Here is a 27,090-nt window from a genome sequence, read left to right on the forward strand (position 1 = left end):
CAGTAAAGAAGTCTTTCATGAGTCTCACTTGTGACTATAGCTTGGGAAATATTGGAGTCAGCCTGATATGCTGGTGTACCAAATTTCCAGTCCCCAGTCCCTTAGGCCTTCCTCTCTCTTGCTTGACATCCCTTGGCATGGAATGATGAAAAGAGTGATGGATTTAGAGTTGAGTTTTTAGGTTCAAATCGCAATTTTTTGACTTCTCAAGGCTTCATGACCATGGGCAAGTGTCTTACCTCCATGGACCCTTGTTTCATCATATTTTCCCCTTTTTATCTTCATCTTTAAAATGGAGAGTAGGGTTGGAGTTGGTCTCTAAAATGCCATTCAGCTCTGCATCACAAAATCATAGAATTAGATTCGGAAGGAACATTATCTGAGTGGTCCTAGAAGGTGTGTGGCAGTGAATAGAAAGAAAGAAGCTAGCTGGATGCTAGATCTAGCTTTGCCACTTTTTAACCTTCAGAATTTCAGTTTTCTCATATGTAAAATGGGGGAATTGGATAAGCTCAATGGTTCTTAACTTTTTTATTTTTTACATCATGGAACCTCTTGGAAGTCTCAGAGAAATGTTTTTTTAATAAAATATATATTTGTATAAATATATTACATATTTTTACCATTATATATTTATATATGTATGCTTTTAGATATAAAATACCTTGGTATATAAAATATTTTTACATAAAATATTTTAGATACCTAAGACAAAATAAATATGGTAAACAAAAAACTAATTACATTGAAATAGAGATGTCAAAATATATATATTTTAAAACTAATTCTTGGACTGCAAGGTTAAAAATTCCTGGAATAGATGGTCTCTAAAATCCCTCTTCCAAATCTGATGTTCTGTGTCTCCTTTTCACTCAAATATAGGGCACATAGTTCCCCTAAACTTGGTCTCTAAAAACCTAAAAGCATCCTATAATTACATTTAAGTATTGGGATATAGCAATATATAGACATTTATCTGTAATCTATCATATATATTATAATATATTTATTTATCTATGTATTTCTATAGCCCAATAATTTATACACACACGTATATCTTTTTTTTTTAAATAAGAGATCTCATTTTAAAGGATGCTGCCTACATCATATGGTTGTCTATGTTCAGACCAATACAGCACATTAGTTAGATTTTAGGAAAGCTGCTGAGCTGGCTCAGGGACTACTGCCTTGGCATATAACCTGGGAAGAGGTGAGGAATCCATCTACTAGTGACCCTTTCCCCGCTCTAACCCCACTAAGTATCCAGGACTCTCTTGGTCTTGCCAGTGCTACTGTGAGTAGGACCATATCCCATTCCCCATTTATAACTCTAATCCTGGCTGGATCCCAGGCAAATGAGAGGTATTGGTGCCTTTTGGCATCTTAAGTCATCTTTTGGGCATACCAGATGCCAACATCCTGCTTGTCAATCTCTTGGCTCACCTGTTGCAGGGCTTTAAGTTGTGGTGGAAGAATAATACAGGAAGGAGAAGACACTCTCTAACTTCAGTGTCATTCATTCATGTGTTTATTTGCTCATTCATTCAGTCTTTCCCAAAGTATTTATATAGCACCTTAATATATCAGGAGCCTATGCTGAAAGGCAGTATGGTATAATAGGGAGACAGCAATCCCAAGAATACCTGGGGTTAAATCCTGCCTCTGACATATATTGGCTGTGTGATCTTGGGCAAACTGCTTAACTTCTGAGTACACATCTAGGCAAATCTCTAAAAATATAATTTCCAGAGGTAGCTAGCTGGCTTAGTGGATAAAGAGCCAAACCTGCAGGCAGAAGGACCTGGGTTCAAATCTGGCTTCAGATACTTTCTAGCCGTGTGACCCTGAGCAAGTCACTTAATACCAATTGCCTAGCCCTTATTGTTCTTTTGCCTTAGAATCAATTTTTAGTATTGATCCTAAATCAGGAGGGAAGGGTTTAAAAAAATTGATAGATCTCAGTGACAGATTGGTCTGAGGAAGGGAGAGGGGCAGTTTGGACATGACTTATAATTCCATTAGTATGAGGATTTCTTGGTAAGGAAGGTCTATCAGTGCAGATTAGCAACTACAGTGCAATTTGTATAGAGTTGTCTGAGAGGTTAAGTGATTCCCCCAGGGTCTCACAGATAGGAGAGAGCAAAGACATGCCTGGAGCCTAGGTCATCTCAAATCTGTAATCAGTTTTTCATCCACTGTACCACACTGCCAGGGGCTGCTTAGTGACACAGCGGCTAAAGTACTGGGCTTTGAATCAGGAAGATTCACTTTCATGAGTTCAAATCCCAGCTCAGACACTTGCTAGCTGTGTGACTCTGGGCAAATCCTTGAATCCTGTTTGTCTCAGTTCCTTATCTGCAAAATGAGCTGGAAAAAGAAATGGCAAAACACGATATCATGCTGCCTTTCAACACTGAGGATGATAATTGGGGATGAATGAAGGAAGAGGAAGATTTAAGGATGCTTGCAATTTTGAGCCTGGTTGACTAGAGTAACACCATCAATTGGCAAGAGGAAATTTGTGAGAAGACCTCTTTGGGGGAGAGGACAATGATGATTTTAGCTTGGGACATATTGAGTTTGAGGTGATGGTAGAATGGTTAATTCAGTTCATATGCAACTTACTGTGCTGGGCTTTTGGGAAATGAAGACAAGAAAAAGCTGCCTCTGCCCTTAAAGAATTTACATTTTGCTTGGGTAGGCAATGTGAAAAACAAATAATTAAACACAAGAGAGAGTAGGGAGGGGTCAGCTAGCTCAGTGGATTGAAAACTAACCATAGAGATCAGAGGTCCTGGGTTCAAATCTGGTCTCAGATACTTCCTAACTGGTTGACAATAGGCAGATCACTTAACCCCATGGCCTAGCCCTTATTTCTTCTGCCTTGGAACCAATACACAGTATTGATTCTAAGATAGAAAGTAAGGTGTTTGTTTGTTTTTTTAAAGAGAAATCTTAGAATGGGATCATAAAGGCATTACATGAGAGGTGACATCTAAGCTGAGCCTTAAAGGTAATTTTAAGGATTCTTAGAGACTAAGGTGAAGAGGTAATACTTTCCAGGCATGGTGGTGGAGGTTGTGGTTTGCAAGAAGCCAGAGGGGCAGGAGTTGTAATGCTTGGTTCAGGAAACAGCAAATTGACCAGTTCAGCTGGAATTAAGAATGCATGAAAAGCAATATGTAAGGCAAGAAAGACTTTTGCCAGGCTGATAAGTTTGCATTTTATCCTAGAAACAATTGGGAGCTACTGAAGACTTCTGAGCAAGATTAACATGGCAGGATCTGAAAATAATAAATAATGAATTCCTTTTTAGATGCTGAGTTTAAGAGGACAGGTCTTCCAGAGGGAGCTGTCCAGCAAATAGTCAGTCGATAATGCAGATCTGGATTTCACGAGAGAAATGATAGCTGGATATATTGATTTGGGAGTCACCTGGCATTAAGACAATAATTTAACCCATGGGAGTTGATGACATCATCAAGATAGACATATAGAGGTGAGAAAGAAAGTGTAGGGAGAGAAAAGAAGAGGATCCAGAACAGAGCTTGGAGGGACGTTGATGCTTAAAGGATGATAATTGAGCAAATGGAACTGAAAAGGAACAGCTAGACAATCAGGAGAATGGGGAGAGCAATGTCACAAATGCAGAGGGAGGAGAGAGTATCCAGGGGAGGCTAGTTAACAGAGTCAAAAGCTGCTGAGATGCCAAAAAGGATGATTGCAAAAAGGCTGTCAGATTTAGCAGGCAAAAGATCATTGGTAACCTTGGAGAAGGAAGAGTCATTGCTTGGAGAATAGAGCATTTGGGTCAGAAGCCAGATTGCAAGATGTCTAACTAGAGATGTCCTGAAGGCATATTGAACTTGACCCTGGGAAAGAGGTCAAGAGTAGAGCTATAATTTGAAAGTCATCAGCATAGACATAAAAGTTGAAGGCATGAAAAAGCATCAGTTCAAAGCCAAATGTGAAGAGGAAGAAGGGCAGCAGGCATTGTCAGATGATGCAGAGAGATCAAGGAGGATGGGGGGCTAAGGAAAGATCTTGGGCAGTAAGGAGATCATTAGTAGATAACTGATAAGGAAATAAGCCCTTATCCTCAGTTACTTATAGATAAAGGAAAAAGTTTTAGAATTGGGTATTAAATAGATGAGTTTCTTGGTATTTCTGCCAAGGGCCCTTGTGAAAGCTGCCCCTTCCTTATCCTGATTTCCATTCCCAGTCCCTCTCTCTCTTGCCCTCCATCCCAGGAAGCCCTTCCCCCCCATTCCCCCTAACGGGGTGTCCCCCCTTCACACACACAGGTTGGCGGCTGGACAGTGGATCACGTGTGTCTCCTCAGTTCCCTCTGCTCCCACCTTCATGGCGACTCTGCCCCGCCTGTGGCTGGCCAGCCTGCCCAGGTGAGTTCACCTCCATCCCAACCCCATAGCCCTGGGCAGGCAGGGAAAGGGAGCCAGGGTAGAAAGGGCAGGGGAGGGGCCACACACCTCTACAGTGTTGAGGGGTGGGGGAGGAAAGGGAATGCTTCCAGCTACTCACCAAATAGTTGTTCATAGGTGGGTATTAGAAGGAATTTGTGCTTTTAGGGAGTTAGTCACCTGCCATGCTATCAAGAGCAAATTTGCCGAGGGAAATTTTTATTGTACTTTTCATTCCCAATCTTTGATACATCATCACTTTGATCCATTCCACCAGAGCTAGAACATTTCTCCTTCCCTATATCTTCCTCCCATCCCTGGTCATTCTGTTCATCTCCCTTATCCTGACCATGTTTGTCCCTCTCCCTTGGTATATGTACTATCAGGAAGAACAGTCTGATGGATTACTCTATCTCTCCTGTTGCAGTGTAGGGAAGCTTTACAACAAAGATTTTTATACTTAGCCATTTGTTGAAATCCCATTTCCCCCTTCCTCCATAAAATGGGGCTTATCTCAGGTGGTGATATCTGAGGTTGTGGAAGGGATTGGGGGAGGAGGAAAGGAGAATAGGGCATCTGGCTTTGGAGAGTTACCTTTTTTTGGCCTCTTTGGCTTTGGGACTCTGTCCCTTTGGCAGGGGTGGGGGGAGGAGAGAGAGACAGAGAGAGACAGAGACAGAGAGAGGGAGAACAATGTCCCTCAATCCCATAACTACAATCACCTTGGAGACCCCTTGGGGTACCCTGACAGTAAAGGTCAGGATGACATAGAGAGAGCTTAGGAATCTGTAGTGTGAAGTTCCTTCCTATCCTGTCCTCCCAACCTCCATGAAGCATCTTTCCCTATCATCACAGCCCAAGGCAAAGCAGGGAGATACTTGGGCTTCTGTGAGAAAGGAAATGGCAGTTTTGATTTTAATATGTTAGGTTCTATTGTTTCTTTTGTCCGAAGCAGTGAGGAGATCAGCATGGAGACTTTCAACCTATCTTTTCCTCTACCAGAATTCTGTATATGATTTGAATGTTTGTGGTTAGTAGTCCATGAATTTACCTGGAAAGATAGCTTGACAGATTCAGTGCAAGCAGCTGTGGACTGGGCAAATGCATTAAGGGAAGGGATTGGGCAAGCTGACCCTTGAGTTCTTTCCTAGTTCTGAGGCTCTAAAAGTTTGAAATCCTAAATCACACAGTGACTTAGGGTGAACGGAAGCTGGGAGCAGTCTGCAGTCTGCTCTAGGGTTATTACTTTGCTATAGAAAAATGGTCATTGGAGAGTTAGCAGTAAAGGATCACTTACATTATTTTGCTTGTATTCAGCTCTCCTGGCTTCATACTCAACCTGTCCAATCCTTCCCTCTCCTGAGAGGTTCAACGACTAACTCAGAGTCACACAGCAAATCAGGAGTAGATGGGAACTGGAAGCTAGGTGTCTCCTCGGGCCTAGGGCTGAGAATTGTTTGTGGAAGCACGAGAGTATCAGGACCCTAGACTTGGGGGTGGAGGGGAGAGCCCATCCACTGACTGAATGATGGGGGGGGACGGGGGAGACATCTTATTAGAAACGAGGTTCTCTCTGATTTCTCCTAAAGCTAGAGTGTGTGTGTATGTTGGGGGGATGGGAGAGTAGGGGTGCCAGAGGAAGCGCAGCCGGAAGGTGGCCTGAGAGCCCTTCCCCCGTGGCTCTGGGGCAGTCTAACTTCCCTTCCTCCTGCTGCAACCCGAGTCCCAGGTGGCTGGCCGGCGTCGGGCTGCGGGATCGGGTGTCCAAGCTGGAGGCAGTAGCAGCCTCAGCAGCCTCAGCAGCAGCCACAGCAGCGGCCGCCGGGGCTCAGGCGACTGCGGGGCCGCGCCGGCGGGGCCGCGCCCGGGGGCGGGGAGGAGGAGGCGCGGAAGCAGGGGAGATGTGCGCGGTGGCGCGCTGCACGGAGCCAGGTGGAGTCGCGGTTACCGGGGCGACCAGGGCCCGGGCCGGCTCGGCAGCGGCGGCAGCTCGTCTCGCATTGCAGCAAAGGGCAGCGGCGGCTGCGGCGGCGGCCGGGGGCGGGGAGAGCCCGGGTGGGTGGGAGCCCGGGAGCCAGGGAGGGCCAACCCCCCTGCTCAGCCCCGCTCTACTGCGCCCCTGGGGCCAGGCCCGGGCCCGAGCGGACACACCTGTGGCCGCAGGTAAGCGGGACCGGGAGGTGCGGCGGCGGGGCGCAGGGGAGGGGGTGCTCCCCAGGCGGAGTTGGTGGGACTGGCGCTGTCTGCCGCGGGGCCGCATCCCCGCCCCCTTTCATCCCCTCCCCCAGGATGCAGCTCCCGAGGGCGCGGCGGCCCCTCCCCCCAACTTCAAGGAGTCATGACCTTCCCGGGGCTGGGGCGGGCACCCCGTCTCGGCCGCGTGTTGGGTACCTGGGGCGCCCTGTCGGTCTCTTGGGGGAGCGAGGCCTTCCGCGGAGCCCATGTGGATTTGCACACCTGAGGGTGGGTGTGTTTGTGTGTGTGTGTGTGTGTGTGTATGAGGTGAGATGGAGGTAGGAGTTTACATGTGCCTTTGTGTGTTGTGTGTATTTGTATGTATGCACAGCTTGTGTGGACTCCTGTTTGTATGTACTTGCCTATGTTAGAGTTTACATGTGGTCCTCTTTCCTCATTCTTATCAGTGCTAGAGTTTATATGCAGGTGGTATGTGCCCTTGTGTTTGTGAGCATGAGAGGGTGAGCCCTCCCCCCCCCCCCAATGAAGGTTTAATTTAGAAGGACAGTCAATCCATTGCCCCTCCCCCAAGATTCCCCATCTATGTGTCATCAGGTGAGGCCAGTGTAATAACTCCCTCTCCCACATGGACCCCAAGTCCCTGTGGGGTTCAGAGGGGGCCTTCCTCCTGATAATTCACCTGACCATCTGGCAATCCTCCTCCAGCCTTTTTGACACATTTGATCCATCAGCCATCTCTCCTCTTTCCAATGGATAGGTCTCTGGGGGAGGGTCTCCTCCTCATCCCCAGCAAGGCTGAGAAACAGTAAGTCTCTTTACTATTGGTTGCCACCAGCTCAGGCAAAGATGTGAGGAGTGGTACCCTCAGCTAACAAGGAAAGGAGGGGTTAACTCCTTAACCCCCAGAGGGAGGAAGATGTTTCTTGGCCTAGCTAGGCTGACTGAGGGATGGCTCCTTGTCCAAGTTTTGCTCCTGGGAGAATCTGTCAAACATTGTCCTCATCCCTAGCTGGAAAAATTCTGTCCCTTGTTCTATCACCCCAGGCACTCCATAAGCAGCTGTCATTGTGGCACGGGTTTGGCATCCATCTTGTCCTTCCAGGGCAGACTGCCAGTTTGGTCTCTGTTCCTGGGAGGCCCTGCCCCTGTGGGCAGCTTCATTGGAGAGGTGATATTTATTTCTTCCCCCACTCTCCACCCCCTCCTCTCCCTGAAAGGGGTGGGATGGTAGATTCTGACTCCTCTATGAGCACAGGGGAAGAAGGCAAGCCCTTTGGTATTGATTATCAACTTGGACTCAGGGCCATGCCTCTTGGGACCCTTTCCTGGTGGTCATTTAATTTCCTGTTGATTTCATGAATACTTTGAGATCTCTGAGAAAGAAGCCTCATGGAGTTGAATTTTGTTGGGAGTGTTGATGAAAGGGATACTCTTTTCTCACTCTTTGCATCCTTGGATACCCTGACTCCTTTTGGTAACAGTGTGCAGGAGGAATAACTTAGCTTAGATAGAAAATATGAAGTTTCACTTGTGTTGTGGGGTATTGGATGTTCTGTTGGATGGTGAGGCTAGGGAATCTTTCTCCCAGTAGTTTATGAAGAATGAGTTTACTCTCTCCTCCCCCCCCCCCAACATATACAATCATACTGAATCAGGTTAATTTAGTCATCAATTTATTTCATATCTAGTACCTATATGAGGGACAAAGGGACAGTATTGGGGAAGGGTGCCATGCCAGATGAAATGAGACAGAGATAGAGATAGATAGGGAGGGAAGGAGAGGGAAAGAGGGAGGGAGGGGGAGAGAGACAGACAGACAGAAACACAGAGACAGGGAGGGAGGGAGAGAGAGACAGAGACAGAGAGAGAGAGGGGTGGGGGGAAGAGAAGTTTATGCCTGTAGTCTCCTACTTAGCCCTTAGTCTCCTGGGTCTAGACACAGCATCTCTCCTATCCTTACTAGGTGTTTGACAGCCTCTTCTCTGGCACCAACAACTCTGGCCAAGGCTGAAGAATTCACAAATAATAGCTAGTATTTACACTTTGACTCGCATAGCACTTTACATGTGTTTTCTCATTTGATCCTCACAATAATCTTGGGAGGTAGGTACTATTATTTTTTAAACCCTTACCTTCCATCTTAGAATTGATACTAAGTATCTGTTCCAAGGCAGACGAGAAGTAAGGACTAGGCAACTAGGTTAAGTGACTTGCCCAAGGCCACCCTGCTAGGAAGGATCTGAGGTCAGATTTGAACCCAGGACCTCTGGTCTCCTGGCCAGCAGGTACTGTTATTATACCCTTTACTACTGGATGTGACATGATTTGCCCAGGGTCACATAGCTAGGAACTATCAAGGATTAGAACCATATGGTGGGTGCATGACCCCAGAACCTTCCAGACTTCTCTGATGTTGATTGGATGGTGAGAGAGCTCAACAGCTTAATAAACTGAAGGTGCTTAGAAGGATACCATCCCCAGCTTTCCTATTCTGAAGAGTTTGCTTGTGGAAGGGAGATTATTATGTTAAAGAGGAGAACAGTGGGTAGAAGTTCCAGGGATTCAATTTTCAACTTGATATGATGATAAATTTTCTACAAATGAGAATTATCCAAAGGTGCAGTGGGTTGCCTCAAAAGGTAGTGAGTTCTCTATCCCTGGAAGTCTTCAATAGGAGCTAGCCACATGTTGAGGATATTGAAAGAGATCGCTGCTTTTTGAGGAGCTGGGCTAGATGGCCATGATCTTTTAACTCATTAGATACTATGAATCTATGAAGAAAAGAAGCCCTGAGACTGGGGTGGGAGCCTTCTTATCTACCTGGGCTTTGAGATGTGAAGTTTGTTTCAGCCTATGATTCCTATCCCTGCCAGTGTTCAAAGACCAGAAGAGGATATGGCTGGCAAAATTATAGCCAGATACTAAGTCCTAGAGAAGTACTGAGGCAGTTGACTGTTGGTAGCTTTCCAGATGGGGGTAAGAATTTCTCTAGTGTTTTTGGAAAGTTGGCTCAAATTTCTACAGCTTAGATGCTAGGTGGGGAGGGGAGTTGACTGCCAAGGCTTGGGGTATTTGGAGAGAAGTTGACTCTTGAGCATATGTCTCTGTGGTGAAGAGATGGATTTAAGGTGATAAAAGCTTCCTTGGTACCCTAAATCCCACCTTTTATGCAACAGGCCAGATGCCAGTCTGGCACCTGGCAAATGCCATGCTCCTCTCTGAACTGGTGGTAGTGCCCAGCTGGCAGGGGAGCTGCATAATTGGGAGGTGAAGTATACACCCTCGGTTTGGATACAGTTTGTCTTTTAATCTAACCTCTCCATCTTATATAGGGGAAGAGAAGGAAAGTGACCACAGGTGGTTAGTTATAAACTAGTAGAAAGAGGGGGCAGCTGGGTAGCTCAGTAGATTGAGAGCCAGGCCAAGAAACAGAAGGTTCTAGATTCAAATATGGCCTCAGACACTTCCCAGCTCTGCGACCTTGGGCAAGTCACTTAACTCCCATTGCCTGGCCCTTACCACTCTTCTGCCTTGGAACCAATATATACAGTACTGATTCCAAGATGGAAAGTAAGGGTTTTAAAGAAGAAAAAAAAAGAAACTAGTAGAAAGGGTAAGGAACCCGCCATATCTCTAAAGCAGTGCAACTTAGCAGAAAGAGTGCTGAACTGGGAGTTAAGAAGACTTGGGTCTGAATCTCACAGCTCTGATATTAGCTGAGTTTGTTTTCTCATTTGTAAAATGGGTCTAATAATACCTGGAGTACTCATCTCATAGTGCCCAAATGAGGTATTAGAAGTGAAACACGGGAGCAGTTAGGTGGCTCAGTGGATTGAGAACCAGGCCTGGAGATGGGAGGTCCTGGGTTCAAATCTTGCCCGAGCATCTTCCTAGTTATGTGACCCTGATCAAGTCACTTAACTCCCATCTGAACCCAAGCCTCTGCTTCTTGGCATGGGTGGTCAGGAGAAGGGTATATTATGATGATCTGGTTTTAGTGGCTCAACCCCTCCCCCCCCAATTCCATCTCCCTCTCCCCATTATTCCCTGTCCCCACTGCCTCACTGTCTCATTTCTTATTTGTCCATCTTATTTCTATTAGACCATAAATATGAGAGAGTGGCTGAGACAGCCAGAGGGCCCTTGATCTAGGTAGAAGTGAAGAAGAGGCATTTCCCTGTGTGACCATGTATGTCTGGGGTATGTTTGTGTTTCTGGGATTGAATGTGAGTTTATCCAAGAGTGTCTGTGTAGGAATGGCTGAGAAGGGCTGTGGAAGTCTCTGTGAGCATCTCTGTGTAAGCATTTGAATAGCAGTGCCTCTGTGTGTGATGTGTGTGTGTACACACAAAAGAGTGTATTCAAGGGAAGGTGAAGCAAGTTCTGCGTGTCAATATGGTTCTGGTATTAGAGGACTGTGAGTGTCTTGGTGTGTGCCAGGCTGCGGGTGAGCAAGGGTAGGGGTCTGAAGCTGTGGCTTCGTGTGGCAGAAGGGAAAAGCTTCCATCATCACTCACTCCTTGGATATGACGCCCACAGCAGCTATCCTGGTGTCCTCTGCCTGCCTCTGCCCTCTGCTGCCCCTCCCCTATCCTGTGCCACAAGCTGCAGGGCCAGAGCTCCACTCAATGCCTTGTCCCTCTTGCTTTCTCTTCTGGGTTCACCTGGAAGAGTCAGGATTCATGGGCACAATCTTTTACCTGCCCTACTTTGACACGGTTTCCAAAGAAGGGAAGCAGATGCTATTTGGACCCCTCCCTATCACCTCCCCCACAAAAGTCCAGTTTCTGTTATTCAGTCTATTCAATACTGATGTTTAAGGCCTGCTCAAAAAAAAAAAGACAGATGGCTAAATCTAGGGGAAAGGGGAACCCTCAAAAGAGGTTTATGTAATTGCTTGGAGAGCTGCCCATCCCTCATGCCTGCAGGCTATGTGACCACCCCCATCTGAAGGTATATTCATCTGCCTTGCCATGGGGTTTTGGCAATGCCCCATGGTGCCTACTAGGCTTCTAAGAGGGGGGGGGTAACTTGTTCTGATTCCTTCTTGGCTCCACTATACTCTTCCCATCATTCCCTTTGCAGTGGTACTGAAAATCTTAGAAAAGATGTCACCTCTTGATACCTGCCAAGGACCCTTTCTACCTCCTTCTCCTATCTTCTCTGCCAACACTACCCCTAGGCTTTTCGAGAGAATCCCAGTGGGCACCGTCTTCATTGTGGCCATGCCAAGTACCCCCTTCCATAATGCCTCTGCCATCTGTAGTCCTTCCTCCCCCTGCTGGGCAGATTTTGTTGAGGCTGGCACAGATTGGCAGGGTGCCCTCTGTCTTGTCAAGAGCCATCTCCCTTCCCTGGCACCATTCATCTGGAGAAGAGTTCATAACTCTTGGATGGGGGTTGGTCTCCATAGAGCAAGGGTTCATAATCTTTTTTTGTTCGTTGGACTCTCTGGGTTCTCGGCAGCCAGAACCTATCAACTCCTTCAGAGAATAATATTTTTAAATGCATAAAATAAAATGCATAGGAATACAAAGGAAACCAGTTATGTTAAAATCCAGTTACCAAAATTATTTTTTAATAAACCAAGTTCCTGGCCCCCAGGTTCTGAACCTTTGCCTTTGATGATCTCCAAAACTTCAGAGAAACTAGCTGTCCTGCCAGGTTCTTGTTCCCTAACCATTAGTAAGTAACACTGTCATTCTCTCAGTCACCTGGGCTCAAAGGTGTGGAGTCAACTTTGATGTCCCCTCCCTCACACCCATCAAATCCTATCAGTTTCAGTTCTACATCATCCCTCCGAGCCTCCACCCCTTTCCTTCTTGGTCAAAGCCCTCCTTATCTCTCTGTGGACAGCGTCCTAATGGTGCTCCCTGCTTCCAGCTTCTCCTTGGAAGGAAAGAGCAGTGCTCCGCTCAAGAAACCCAAACCTCTTGTACCCCAGGGTTTGGGGTATTGATGCTTGTAGCTTCTTTTGACCAGGAGTTGAGAACTGGCTCCTACACTTATTAGCTGTGTAACCCTGAGTAAGTCAATTAGCCTCATATATAAAATGGAGATAGTTATGCCAGCAGGTGTGTGAGTGGAGAGCTTGAGGGGGAGAGATGTGAGTGGGTGTAAAGTGCTTTTTAAAATTGGGCATGCCATCTATGAGCAGAAGTTGTTTTAAAAAACCCACTTACTTTCTGTCTTAGTAACAACTCTAGGGCAGAAGGGCAAGGGCAAGGCAAATGAGGTTAGGTAACTTGACCAGGGTCACACAGCTAGGAAGTGTTTGAGGTCAGATTTGAACCCAAGCTCTTCTAACTCCAGGCCTGGTTCTATCCACTGAGCCACTTAGTTACCCTGAGGTGAACAGTTTTAAAAGTCACATGTTGAATTTATCTTATGTATGTATATGTAATAATATAATATATTGCTCCTTGGACTCTCTGGGTTCTGGGCAGTCAGATGACAATAATATAATAAATATATAATACTATAATATCAATTAAAATATCTTATTTTATTTATTTTGAAATAATTATTATATAATATTTTATTATCTATAGTATTTTATGTGTATGTAAAAAGCAAGTTATATGGAAAAGATTCAAGGTCAGAATTTTAAAAATTATTCACAAACCATTTCAAGATGCTATATGTTTTGAGGTGTCAGTGATAGAAGCAGTGTTATGGTTTAGTTTTATTTATAATTATAGTTTGGAGCCCACAATTATTCCCTGGTATGGGAGAACCAGATTAAAAGGATAACCGAGCTAGGTAACTCAGTGGATAGAGAGCCAAGCATGGAGATGGGAGGTCCTGGGTTCAAATGTGGGCTCAGAAATTTCCAAGCTCAGTGACCCTGGGAAAATCACTTAACCTCCAGTTGCCTAACCCTTGCAACTCTTCTGTCTTAGAATTGATGTTAAGACAGAAGATGAAGGTTAAACAAAAATTGGGAAATATTTAATAAAATAAATTACACTATAAGACATAGATAATGTTATTAAATGGTTTTCTAAGTCATTATGTGCCCCAAAGAGATTCTTACCTGTGGATCAGTGACCTCTGTTTCTATTAAAATTTGACTGTCCCTCTGATACTTCTTGGCTTTGTGATCCCTGCTGCAGAATAAGTATGGGTCTGCATTGGGAGAGGACATTTTCTCATTGGAAGTTTATTCCCTTTACCAGTGAAATCAGAGACCTAGTCTTTAAAAAGTCATCTGTAGAATGAGATCTCTGCTCTGTCTCTTTGTGCTTCAGAGGATTTTCTTTGGCTGATGAAATAAGATCTAAGGTAGAGGAGGAAGAAGGGGTAGAGGTAGGTGGTCTGGCCAGAGCTCTCCCCCACAACTCTCTTCCCCAATTGGAACCCTGGTAGTTAAGATCTATTTTCTCCTTTCCAAACTGTCTATCGACTATTGAGTTAGCTTAGGCTCCCCATTATCTGTTTACTGGACTGTTATAATCTCCCTAGGGTGGCTAGGTGGCACAGTGGATAGGGTGCCAGACCCAGAGTCAGGAAAACTCCACTTCTTGAGTTCAGAACCAGCCTCAGCATTTACTGTGTGGCCCTGGGCAAGTCACTTCACCCTGTTTGCCTCAGTTTGCTCATGTGTCAAAGAAGCTGGAGAAGGAAATGGCAAACTGCTCCAGTGTCTTTGCCAAGAAAACCCCATATGGGGTCATGAAGAGTCAGACAAGATTGAAAAGTGACTGAACAACAACTACAAAACCATTTATAAAACCTAATAAGCTAAGACTCATAAGGCAGAAATGGAGTCAGGAAGACCTCCTTATCTGCAAAATGGAAATAACAATATCCACTTCACAAGGTGGTTACATGTAACAAGTCAGATGGTGTGTGTGTGTGTGCTTTGTAAATCTTAAAGTGCTACGTAAATGTTGCTAACTATTATTATTACTGTGTAGCCCTCTTTGTACTATAGTTAGGTCTCCACATTTCATCTTCCTTGCTTAGGGGCAGCTAGGTGGTGCAGTGGATAGAGTGCTTGGCTTCCAGTCAAGAAGAGCTGAGTTCAAATCCAGTCTCAGACACTTACTAGCTGTCCCTGGACAAGTCACTTAACCTCTGTTCGCCTCAGTTTCCTCCTCCATAAAATGGGGATAATGGTTCTAGTGAGGATCCAATGAGGCAATAATTTGCAAAGTGCCTAGCTTCACAGTTGGCACGTAGTAAGGGCTAGAGAAACATTGGCTGTTATTTTATCATAGACTCCTGTAGTTCAGGGACTGTCCTGTACATGTTTCCATCCCACTTTGTAGCCAGCATATGGCCTTGTACAGAGTGTGTGCTCGGCACATTTTACAGTTGAATGAATGAATGAGTGTTGGGGGCTTGGCTGGCCTCGTACAATTTAAGCAGCCCTGGGCCCTGCTCCTCCTGCTGCCGTGGCCCCTGGCCCTCAGCTACCTTGAAGCGTCATCTCTGGTCTCAGTGTAATGAGCTGTGTCTGCCCAAGGCTTCCCTTCCTTTCTGCCCAGGAAAGGTCAGCTTGCCAGGTCTTGTGGCAAAGTAGCAAGCATCCAACCCAAGAGACAGAGATCCATGAGTAGTGTGTTTGCCTCTCTCCCTTCTGAGCCAATGGGCAGAATGAGGGAGCCAGGGGTCCCCAGGGCTTCTCATCTTCCATCCCAGCCCCCACATAACCCTTTTTTCTCTTATTTCCGTCAGCAGCCCAACTACTGGAGCTTTAAGGTCAGTGTGTCTGCTATTTCCTGCTTCTGTGACAATTGCATGTGCTTCTCCCCTCACCTCCCTCCCACTACACACATGTTCTGTGTGTGTCTGTGTGTGTCTGCACGGGCATCTCACAGGGGCACGGGGTGGTGGGCCATGGGGAGGCTGTTGCTTCTGCTGTTGCTTTTGTTGCTGGGGAGAATCTGGGCACCCGCCGTGACTTGTGGGAAATGGCTTGAAGGGGCACGTGGCACAGGGGTTATTCAGAACCCAAATCTCCTCACTTTGTAGTGGGTATTTTGGAATAAAATCCTACTTCCTGGAAAAAGATCTTCCTGATTTGTCTAAAGAAGCATCTAGATGGTGGGGGTAGGGACAGAGAACACTCATTCAGTTGAACATTGGGCCTCTCCTCCTTATCTTCCAAAAGAGCCCTAGCCTGCTGGGAATGGGAGAGGCAGCCTCATCTTTGCTGTCACCAGCCCTTGCCCAGCCTCTGGGGTATCTAGATTTCCCTAGTCTCCTGGCTTAACTAGGCTAGGCATAAGTACTCTTCTTTCTCTAATCCCGCTGAGATGCTATTGGGTTAAAAATAAAACTTTACTAGGTAATTTGTTGGGGAAAGCGGGGCGGGGAGAAAAGAGGGGGAAGGAGGAAGATGGGATCTGTGATTTCATTGGCGTTGGGAGCTTCCAGTGAGAAATTTCTTCTACCAATGCCAATTAGCCCCTTGCCTGCAGTTTACAGGGAGAGAGTTGCCTTAGCTGGGTAATTCAGGAGGGAAGGTAACAGCAGGCAAAATGAGAATCAAAGCTAAGATGGTCACCTCAGCAAGGGTAGATTGTTCTTCATTCATAAGGGATGGAGAGCAGGTTTGGAACAAGCCACCTTTGCTTACCCTTCCTGGACAAACTGCAGTTCAGCTGCTCCTGGGCCAGACAGGCTCCCCTTTACAAATTCTTTAGTTTCTTAAAAAAAAATCTGCTATCTTTTGTTTAACATCCCACCTTCGTTTCTGAATTATTTCCCTGCCTCCTCCCCTACTTGGCAAGCCATCTCTTGTAACAGAGAATAAAACAGAGAGGAAGAGGAAATGCAGTTCAGCAAAAGCAACCCATACAGCAACCACATAACACCTCTTTCTAAGGCTGCATCATTCATTGGGCCTGGCCCACCTCCCAGTGTTCCACAAACCCATTTGGGGCAAGGGGTGAGAGGCTTGTCTGTACAGTGGAGGGAGAAAGCACTCAGCAGGAGAAAGGCTAACTTTTGATCACTTGGAAGTAGGGGCCTAGGCTGTATTAATTATGGTGAGGTTCCCTGTCTCATCTACCTGGATTGGTGGGACTCATCAGATGCTTCTTGGGCAAGAGACCTTGCCCTTACAAGGGGTCATTACCTCTCCTCCATTCTCATCCTGGGTGGCATTGCTGCCTATTAGAGTTCTCTGGACCTCAGGTTTATCTTGCCTGATTTGAGGTGTTTGGCAAAGATTAAGATGCCATAATTGGAGTCGAGGTCCTGTCCAGCTCTATGGTGGCATGGACTTGGGCACACTTACCTTTACTATAGATCTCCTGCCTTTGTGGGGCTCGTGGTTACCTTCCTTCTCCATCTCCCCTAGTATTTAGAAGCAGAGAGCATGACAGAGCTTAGGAGTATTGATGTTCACTGTCCCCATAACTCTAACCCCTGGCCTCTGAATTTCAGCTCATGTCCAAGATTTCCCCTTTTCTCTCTCAACCCAGGTAGGAAGTCCCTTCTGATAGCCCACTTCCTTCTTCACCCAAGGGATGGTAGGCTGGTGAAAAAGAAGTGCCCTTGGGGCACTTGGCAAACATGACCATGCCAGGTCAGGGGAGGCAATGAAATAAGGAAAAGATTAAAAAGGATACTTCTTCCTGAAAGGTCATAAACATGCCAAGGATGCTTCATCCCTGCTCAGTTGGCTCCCTGCCCACTCACTTCCCTACCCTTCCCCCTTCAGTGCCCTCTGTCTGCTCTGTGACCTCCTCTCTGTTCCTTAGCCTGTCTCCAGATGCCCCATGCCTGCCCCTTAGGTTTGGGTGTCTGCTACAGCTGTTAGCTATGCCAGACTTCATGTTTGCAAGCCTCTCTCCATCTGCCTTGAATTCCACAGCCCTTTGTCCTCTCTTGCCCAGCAACTACTGACCTTTTCAGTTGCTTGGCAACCCAAGTCCAGGCACCATGCTGGCTAGGCGAGGCCTGGCTCCTTCTGCCACTGGGGGATTCCCAACCCTATTGACCCTGGGGACTGGGTCATAAGGGATGAGGGACATTGGGCAAAGACTAGAACTGCTGCTCTCTACCTGTCTGCAACATTGGCACTCAACCTCAGGGTCACCAAAATCTGATCCCAGCACATTACCTGTCTCATGAGGGTATGGGTGTCCAGGACCATCATTTGTTAGAGCTAGCCAATGGGACTCTTGGGTTCCTTCTTATGCTGGCTCTAAAAGTTCTGCTATCTCCCTACCCCCTTGCTCCTTCTACCTCATTCCATACCCATTTACCAGGAGTCTTAAACTAAGATCTGACTGGCTCCTGGATGGGAATACTTTGATATCCAAGAGTTAGCTTCTTGGGGCAGCTGGGTAGCTCAGTGGATTGAGAGTCAGGCCTAGAGATGGGAGGTCCTAGGTTCAAATCTGGCCTCAGACACTTCCCAGCTGTGTGACCCTGGGCAAGTCACTTGACCCCCATTGCCCACTCTTACCACTCTTCCACCTAGGAGACAATACATAGAAGTTAAGGGTTTAAAAAAAAAAAGAGTTAGCTTCTCTTTCCCCCTCATCCCCCCAGAATAGTCTAGAGCTGTGCACATCTGGGTAGGCAGCCCATCTAGAAGAGAACTCCCCATCCCACTCCCACTCTCAGTGCTAAAAGTCTGGAACATTGATCTCATTAAAGGGAAGATAGAAATTAATTTGGGGTTCATCCAGATTGGGTGGTAGTGGAGGAGCTCCAGGAAGGGAGGACACAGACAGATACTGGTGTTACTGTTGTCTTTTAATTCAACTCCAACATTTGGGTATGGTGTGAGCTGGTATAAAAATGGAGCTCTGACCCTGGGTGTCAAAATGCCTCTTCCTTGTCACTGGTCAGTGGGGAGATCTCGATATATGGCTAGCTTTATAGATCTCTATAGAAGGTTAACTGAGTGAGTGCCCTCATTCAGATCCATCGGCTTCAGGACCCCAAACCACTGCCTGACTCAAAGGTTTTAGAGCTGGAAGGAGGTTTAGAGATGATCTAGTCCATTCCCCACATTTTATGAAGGGAATGAGATCCAGAGAGGGGAGAAGAGTAATTTGCCTAAGATTACAAGATAGGGAGGAATGTAGCGGAGCAAGGCTTCAAAGCCAGTTTTTTACATCAGATTCAGGCGTCATTGTGACCCAGCTGGGACCAAGCCAAGGAGAGAGAGAGAAAGAGTGGTGGCCCTGGTGGCATCGGGAGGACTCCCCTCCTAACATTCAGCCGGGCATGTGCATGGCATATGGTGGCAGGTGTGCCGTGGGGAGAGGACTGGCTTGCGTAGCACAAGGATATGAGTATGCATGGGGTGGGAAGGTGCCTTCCATGGATTCCCATTTAAATCAGTCCTTAAATTAGGGACTGGCTGGCTCTTAACCCTGATGGATGGGGGGAGAAGGAGGATGGTGTGTGGTCTGCTTGCAGCTAGGACTTGGCAGCTGGCCTCCCTCCTTCCACCCCAGCTCTGTGACATCAAAAGACTCCTGAATCACAGGTGCAGAATGTACCCCAAACCCCAAAGCCTCTCCCCAGCTCTAAGTAGGAGGAGTGATCTTCATGGTGATTTAATTAATGTCTGGAGCTAATGCTCCAATTTACAGGATGGTTAATTTCCCCACCTAATAGATCCATTGTTGGTGTTTGTTGTGAGTTTAAAATAGCAGGGTGGCCACTTGATTTCTTTCCTGCCTCTAAGGGTCTCAGAAGATAGTTTGCTCTTGCTGAAGCCCATACTTCCCACCCTCAAATCATATATAATCCAGAGAGCTTACGTCTCTTTCTCAAGGTTACACAGCATTTCAGAGATGGAGCTAGTTTTTAATTCTTTAAGTGATGTTTAAAGAGGCCATCTTTTGTGTGTTTGGGGCAGGTAAGTGGGGAACTGAGTGGAAATGGAGTGGGAGCATTTGAGTAGTGGAAGAAAGCTAGGTCTGCAGTCGTAGGACCTGGGTTCAAATTCTGTCTCTGATACTTACTGTGTGACCCTGGGAGAGTCGATTAACCTCTCTGGGCCTCAGTTTTCTCATCTGTAAAATGAGGGGTTTAGACCAGATGGCCTCTGAGGGTCCTTTCAACCTCTAGACTTCTCCATTTGGAATCAGGGAGGAAGAACAGAATGAATGGGGTGGTTGACCAAGGCTATTATTTTGTGTTCTACTCTCTCTTCCCTAGACTCGAAGCTCCCGTCACTCACAGGGGGCCCAACCAGGGCTGGCAGACCAGGCTGCCAAGTTATCCTTTGCTTCCGCTGAGTCACTGGAGACCATGTCGGAGGCCGAACTGCCCCTAGGTTTCAGCAGGATGAATCGATTCCGCCAGAGCTTGCCCCTCTCCCGATCTACCAGCCAGACAAAGCTCCGTTCCCCAGGTACTTTTCTTAGTTCTTCTCTCCCTCTCCCTATGTTCTATAGATCACTCTTCATCCCTACCCTTAACTCTTTTTCAGAGTCAAAGAGGGTTAGAGATAGATGAGACTTTATTAGTCCAACCTCATAAAGGGAAAGTGACTTGCCTAAGGTCATATAGTAAGTTAGCAGCAGAGTCCAGTCATCTTTTTACCACATAGTGCTTTCTCTGACTCCTCCTCCTCCTCCTCCTCAGCCCTTCTTTCCCTTCCTTTTTACATTTTTTATTCCCTCCCTACCTCCTCTTTCTCTAATTCCTCTGTCTTCAACTTCTTCCTCTATGTTGTAACCTTCCTCTTGGTCTCTTGGGATCAGTAGGGAGGAGGGATTGAGTGGGAGCATAATGTCACAAGTGATATTAGATCATTGTTTATAGGTAATATCCCTGTTGCCCATTCAGCTTTCAGACATCTCAGGATTTCCCACAACTACTCCCCAAGAAGTAGCATTGAAATGTCTTAAAAGAGCAGAAAGCCCCATCCAGTGTATACATCCAGACTCTAAACTTAGCAGCCTCGCCCCACCCCCCACCCCATCACCCTTCTCCTTTGCTTCCTAGACAAGTCTTCCTTTAATGACTGTCCCAGTTCTTTCCGTAGCAGGTGGGGCTGGGAGGTAGGTGAGGGCCAGAGGCTGAGTAACTGACTCCCAGTATCCTGCCCCATCAAGGGGTGCTATTCCTGCAGTTCGGGGAAGAGACACGGCGGGTGCACATCACCCATGAGGTCAGCAGCCTGGACACACTCCATGCCCTCATCGCCCACATGTTCCCACAGAAGCTCACCATGGGCATGCTCAAGTCACCTAATACAGCCATCCTCATCAAGGATGAGGCTCGGAACATCTTCTATGAGCTCGAAGATGTCCGGTAAGGGGGAAGGGATTTGGAGGGGAAATTTAGGCTCTAAGACTGGTTTGCTTCCCACCTTCACTTAAAGGCAGAAGGTGCAAGGAATCTCTTCATTTTCTTCCCTTTGAAGGTGAGGGAGTTAAGGTAAAGGCAAATTCCCCTCCAGAATGTAAGGTCCTTGGTGGAGGGGATTATTTTGTTCGTTGTATTTGTATCCCCTGGCCCAGTCCAGTTCATGGCACAGTACCACAGCACCTGTGAGTTGATTGATTGATACTGTCTTTGCATGGATCCTCTTCTGACTCCTGGGTCCTTGTGCAGTCCCATTCATCCTCACACACCACTAGTCCCAGTAGTGAGATGGTGATGGTGGTAAACAGCTTATATTTGTATAGTATTTTCATATATATTATCTGATTTGATCATGATGAATTCTGTGAGATAGGTGCCATTATCTCCATTTTACAGAATGAACAGCTCAGGGAGGTTAGGTGAGGATCACTCAGCTAGGACATGTCTGTGTTTGGATACAGAGGTCACTGACACCTTTCTCTCTTCCCAGGGACATTCAAGACCGAAGTATTATCAAGATTTACAGGAAGGAACCACTCTATTCTGCCTTTCCTGGCTCCCACCTCACTAATGGGGACCTTCGGGTAAGGAACTAGGGCCCTAATGCTGAAGGGAAGGGCAGTGAAGTGATATTTAGAGGAACTTATGAGGCACTTGGGTGGTAGGTGATTTTTTTTAAATTCAAAGATATTTTATTTTCCCAATTACATGTAATAACAATTTTCAACATACATTTTCCAAAATGATAAGATCCAAATTGTCTCTGTTGTTCTGGATAGTACATGTATTATCATGCAAAACATATTTCCATATTTGTCACTGTTGTAAGAAAATACTCATATAAAAACTAAAACCCCAAAATAAAACCATAAATAAACTAATGTGAAAGGTAGCATGCTTTGATCTGCATTCCAACTCTAAACAGTACTTTCTCTGGAGATACATAGCATTCTTTTTTTAAGTGTTTTAAAAAAATTTTTTAAAACCCTAATATCTTTTATGTATATCCTTCTATATTAATTTTATTTGTTACAGGGCTACGCAATGGGGGTTAAGTGACTTGCCCAGGGTCACACAGCTAGGAAGTGTCTGAGGCCAGATTCGAACCTAGGACCTCCCGTCTCTAGGCCTGGCTCTCAATCCACTGAGCCGAGAGTGGCTAAGTCTCTCACATTTGATCATCCCACAATATTGCTGTTACTGTGTACAATGTTCTCCTGGTTCTGCTTATTTCACTCTGCATCAGTTCATGGAGGTCTTTGCAGCTCTTTCTGAAATCATCCTGTTCATTCTTTATAGCATAGTAGTATTCCATCATCATCATATACCACCACAATTTGTTTAGCCGTACCCCAACTGATGTACATCTCAATTTCCAATTCCTTACCAGGTGGTAGGTCATTGTAAGTAAGGAAACAAGCATTTGTGAAGTGCCTTTTATGTGCCAGACACTTTACAATATTATCTCATTTGATCACATCCATCCTGAGATGTATTCCCATTTTTATAGCTGAGGAAACTGAGATAGTCAGAAGTTAAGTAACTTTCCTAGGCTCACACAGCTAGTAATGAGGCTGGATTTGAACTTGAATCTTTCTGGCTCCAGGCCCCATTGCTCAATCAGCTGTATCACTTAGCTCCCTCTGAGACACAGCTGCCTAGGCTGAGATCTAGTTTGGAAAAACTGTATGGCAAAAACTTGGGAAACCCAAAGGTATTGGGGGATAGGGAAAAGAGCTGCTTCCACCAATATTCACAGGGCTGTAGTTTCCCACTGGGCCCATCATCTGTTATTACCATACTGACTCCAAGTCCTAATGCATCTACCCTTCTTGACCCTTCTAGAGTCTTTTCTCATTTATCATTCTATTTTTTCCACCTATCTTTCTTTCTTCTTTTTTTAAAAACTCTTATCTTCCATCTTGGAATCAATACGAAGTATTGGTTCCAAGGCAAAAGAGTGGTAAGGGCTAAGCAATGAGGGTGAAGTGACTTGCCCAGGGTCACACAGCTAGGAAGTATCTGAAGCCAAATTTGAACCCAGGACCTCCCCTACCTAGGCCTAGCTCTCAATCCACTAAGCCACCTAGCTGCTCTTCCACCTACCTTTCTACCAGCCTTGAGCAGAAGACTCCCTTATGGAAATGTAACTGAGGGAATAAGGCAAAATCACAGTAGGAGAGATTGAGGGCATATAGCAAGAAGAATCTCCCCAAAGTCAGGGTGGATCTGAAGGCATTTTCTAGGGTTTCCTCCTTGAAACATCAATAGCTTTCGATGCTGTTGACTGCCTTCATTTCCTGAGCATGCTCTCCTCAGTTTTCTGTGACTTTGTTCTCTCCAAGTTCTCTTCCCAACTGCTGTTTCTCCCTTCTCTTTGCTAGATCCTAATCTTTCCTCCTGACCACTGTGGGTATCCTTCACAACTCCCTCTGGGTCCTTTTCTCTTCTTTTTCTAAGGCCTTCCTTGATGATGTTATCATCAGCTCCCATGGGTCCAGTTATTATCTGTATAAAGACGAATCCCCGAAATCTAGACCCAGGCTCTCTGCCAACCTCCAGTCCCAACTGTGTGTTGGACAGCTCTACTCGGAAGTCCTGTTGACATCTCAGACTGGAACTGAAGTCATTACCATCCCCCTCCCTCCCTATTCACCCTGCCCCCCCAAGAATTCTGTTTCTTTTGAGGATACCCCAATCCTTTTGTCATCCACTATTGCAAGCCCAGAGTTATCCTTATCTCTTTCCTCTTCTTTGCCTCCGACTGTTGCTTGCCAAAGCCTCCGTTATATCTCTCACATTTATTTCCAGCTCTCTCCTCACATGATCACCACCCTAGTTCAGGGATACTTCTCCTGATTAGTGTTGCTGCTTCTAACCCTCCCCCTCACCCCAATTTATCTTCCTCATAATTGTCAAAACAGTCTTCCTAAAGAAAAGTCCCTGAACTCCATGTAACTTCCTTGCTCTAAAAGCTTCCAGGGCTCCTTGGTACTACTGGGATTAAAGGCAAACTCCTCAGCCTGATCTCAGCCTGGGGCAGCTAGGTGGCACAGTGGATAGAACGCTGGGTCTGGAGTCTGGAAAACGCATTTACCTGAGTTCAGATTGGGCCTCAAACACTAGCTGTGTGATCCTGGGCAAGTCACTTTACCCAGTTTGCCTCAGTTTCCTTATCTGTCAAAAAAGCTGGAGAAGAAAATGGCAAACCATTCCAGTATCTTTGCCAAGAAACCCCCAAATGGAGTCACGAAGAGTTGGCATGACTGAAAAATGACACAACAACAACAGATTATCCTCATCCCGACTGAGATAGCCTTCCCTATTTGGCTGAATTCTCCTGTCTTGTTTCATATATTTTTAAACCTTTACCTTCTGCCTTAGAATCAGTACTGTGTATTGGTTCCAAGGCAGAAGAGTGGTCAGGGCTAAGGCAATGGTGGTTAAGTGACTTGCTCAGGGTCACACAGCTAGGAAGTGTCTGAGGCCAGATTTGTACTCAAGAAGATGAGTTTTGCTGACTCCAGGCCCAGCACTCTACTCACTGCACCACCTACCTGCCTTCTCTCTCCTTGGATTACTTTTTATGTATTTGTTACCCATGATAGGTCCCTCCATTAGAATATAAGCAAGTTCCTCTTTGATCCTGTAATACCACTACCAGGTCTATAACCAAAGAGATCATAAAAAACGGGAAAGGCCCTACTTCTCAAAAAATATTTACAGCGGCTCTTTTTATAGTGGCAAAGAATTGGGAACTAAAGGGATATTCATCCATTGGGGAATGGCTGAACAAATTGTGGTATATGATGGTAAAGGAATACTATTGTGCTCAAAGGAATGATAAGCAAGATGATTTCAGAAAAATCTGGAAAAATCTGCAGAAACTGAAGCAGAGGGAAATAAGCAGAACCAGGAGAACATTGTACACAATAACAGCAATATTGTGGGATGATCAACTGGGAAAACTTGACTATCCTCAGCAATGCAATGATCTGGGACAATTCTGAAGGATTTATGAAGGGGAATGCTATCCACCACCACCGAAAGAACTGTTGGAGTTGGATGGATATGGATTAAAGCCTACCATTTTTCACATCACATGCCTATTACTGTGTCAAGCACTTTACAAATATTATCACAACAATCTTGGGAGTTGGGTGCTATTATTATTTCCCATCTTACATATGAAGAAATCAAAGCAAACAGACAAGTTAAATGACTTGCCAAGATCATACAGTTAGTGTCTGAAGTGGGATTTGAACTCAGGTCTTCCTAACTCTAGGACTAGTGCTCTAGCCATTGCACCACTGAGTTGCACACAGTAGACAATTGGGAGATGCTGGATTTTAACTTTGCAGCATGAGACAGGTAGGTGATTCAGTGGGTTAAGAGCCAGGTCCAGAGATGATGGAAGGTCCTGGTTTCAAATCTGTCCTCAGACATATCCTAGTTGTGTGACCTTGGGCAAGTCACATAACCCCCCTTTGCCTAACCCTTACCACTCTTCTGCTTTGGATCTGTTACTTAGTATTGATTCTAAGGCAGAAGGTAAGGATTAAAAAAAAAAAAAAAAAGCTACATCTTGAGGGAAAGCTTGGTGGCTCCGGGTAGAGAGCTCCAGGCTGGGGGTCAGGAGAAACTGGGTCCAAATCTAGCCTCAGACATTTCTTAGCTATATGTAACCCTGGGCAAGTCACTTTACCCAATTTTCCCAGACCTTGTCCTTCAGTCTTAGAGTCTTTACTAGGAGAGAAAGTAAGGGTTTAAAAATAAGACGAAGTAAACTAAAACTGCATCTTGAAGAATGGGCCCAGCACCCATGGGACCCGAGGCAGGCATTAGCCCAGATATCCAATCTAACTTGGGATATGGGGTTCTCTCTCCCACAGAGAGAGATGGTCTACGCCTCCAGGGAATCATCTCCTACCCGCCGCCTGAACAACCTCTCCCCGGCCCCCCATCTCTCCTCGGGCTCCCCACCTCCAGGCCTGCCCTCTGCCTCCCCTTCCCGGTCCAGGCTCTCCTATGCAGGGGGGAGCGGGGGCCGCCCCCCTTCCTATGCTGGCAGTCCCGTGCACCACTCCGAAAGGCTGGGGGGGGTGCCCCCCGCACCAGGCGTCTCTCCCAGCCCCAGTGCCATCTTGGAGCGGCGGGACGTGAAGCCCGATGAAGATCTGGCGGGCAAGGGAGGAGGGGTGATGCTAGTGAAAGGGGAGGGCCTCTACGCAGACCCCTACGGGCTGCTCCACGAGGGGCGACTGAGCCTTGCCTCAGCCGGAGGGGACCCCTTCGCCTACCCCGGCGGGGGACTCTACAAGCGGGGCTCGGTGCGCTCCCTCAGCACGTATTCTGCCACTGCCCTACAGTCCGACCTGGAGGACTCCCTGTACAAAGCTGCCACTGGCAGCGGCGGGCCGCTCTATGGGGACGGCTTTGGCTTCCGTCTGCCCCCGGCTTCTCCCCAGAAACTGGTGGACGTGGCAGCACCCCAGGGCGGCCCTCCACCTCCCCACAGCCCTTATTCGGGGCCACCCAGTCGCTCCTCTCCCGTCCGCCAGTCCTTCCGCAAGGACTCCGGTTCTTCTTCCTCTGTTTTTGCTGAGAGCCCAGGGGGCAAGCCACGGGGTGGGGGAGGCTCTTCGTCTTCTGGGGTGCCCCCGTCAGAGCTTTTCCCAGGGCCGGGGGAGCGCCCACTGGCAGGCTTCGGGCCTCCGGTGCCAGCCAAGGACACAGAGACCAGGTAAGGGGGGAAGTGGAGTGGGGTTTGGCTACTGAACAGCTCCTCCTCTGGACTGCGTGGGGATTGGGGGGGATGTGCGTGTGTGCTGTGTGTGTGTGTGTGTGTGTGTGAGTGTGTGTGTATGTCAGTGTACACGCGTGTGCAGGGGAGAGGAATCAAGCCCACCCTATGTCCAGCAGGCCTCTGAAGGTCCTTTGGGAGGGAGCTGCGGGGGGCCTCTAGATGAGTGCTGAGGGGGCTGTAGTTGGAAAGAATGGACAAAAAGAAATGAGAAGGAGGGCCACACTTGATGGGAAGACTTTCCTCTCCTCCAGCCCTGCTCAGTCTCTCCCCAAAGGAGGCCTCAGCACTGGAGACAACTAGAGGCCCAGATCTTCTCTTCCCTTTCTTTGTACCCAGCCCCCCAACCCCCTACCCAATCCCATTGTGGGCCTGGCC

At 46.7% G+C, this 27,090-nt stretch overlaps 1 protein-coding gene across 1 annotated transcript in view; it reads left to right on the forward strand.

Annotated features, from left to right (window-relative positions):
* The window catches only part of SRCIN1 (SRC kinase signaling inhibitor 1), a 129,024-nt gene that overhangs the window by 70,965 nt on the left and 30,969 nt on the right, over nucleotides 1–27,090 (forward strand). The window contains 8 exon segments of the mRNA XM_044673151.1: nucleotides 4,305–4,403; nucleotides 15,300–15,323; nucleotides 19,755–19,950; nucleotides 20,657–20,855; nucleotides 21,400–21,493; nucleotides 25,802–26,191; nucleotides 26,193–26,321; nucleotides 26,324–26,652. Of these exon segments, the coding sequence (XP_044529086.1) occupies nucleotides 4,305–4,403; nucleotides 15,300–15,323; nucleotides 19,755–19,950; nucleotides 20,657–20,855; nucleotides 21,400–21,493; nucleotides 25,802–26,191; nucleotides 26,193–26,321; nucleotides 26,324–26,652 (1,460 nt within the window).

The sequence above is a fragment of the Gracilinanus agilis genome, chromosome 4 (genome assembly GCF_016433145.1).
Source record: "Gracilinanus agilis isolate LMUSP501 chromosome 4, AgileGrace, whole genome shotgun sequence".
Classification (NCBI taxonomy): domain Eukaryota; kingdom Metazoa; phylum Chordata; class Mammalia; order Didelphimorphia; family Didelphidae; genus Gracilinanus; species Gracilinanus agilis.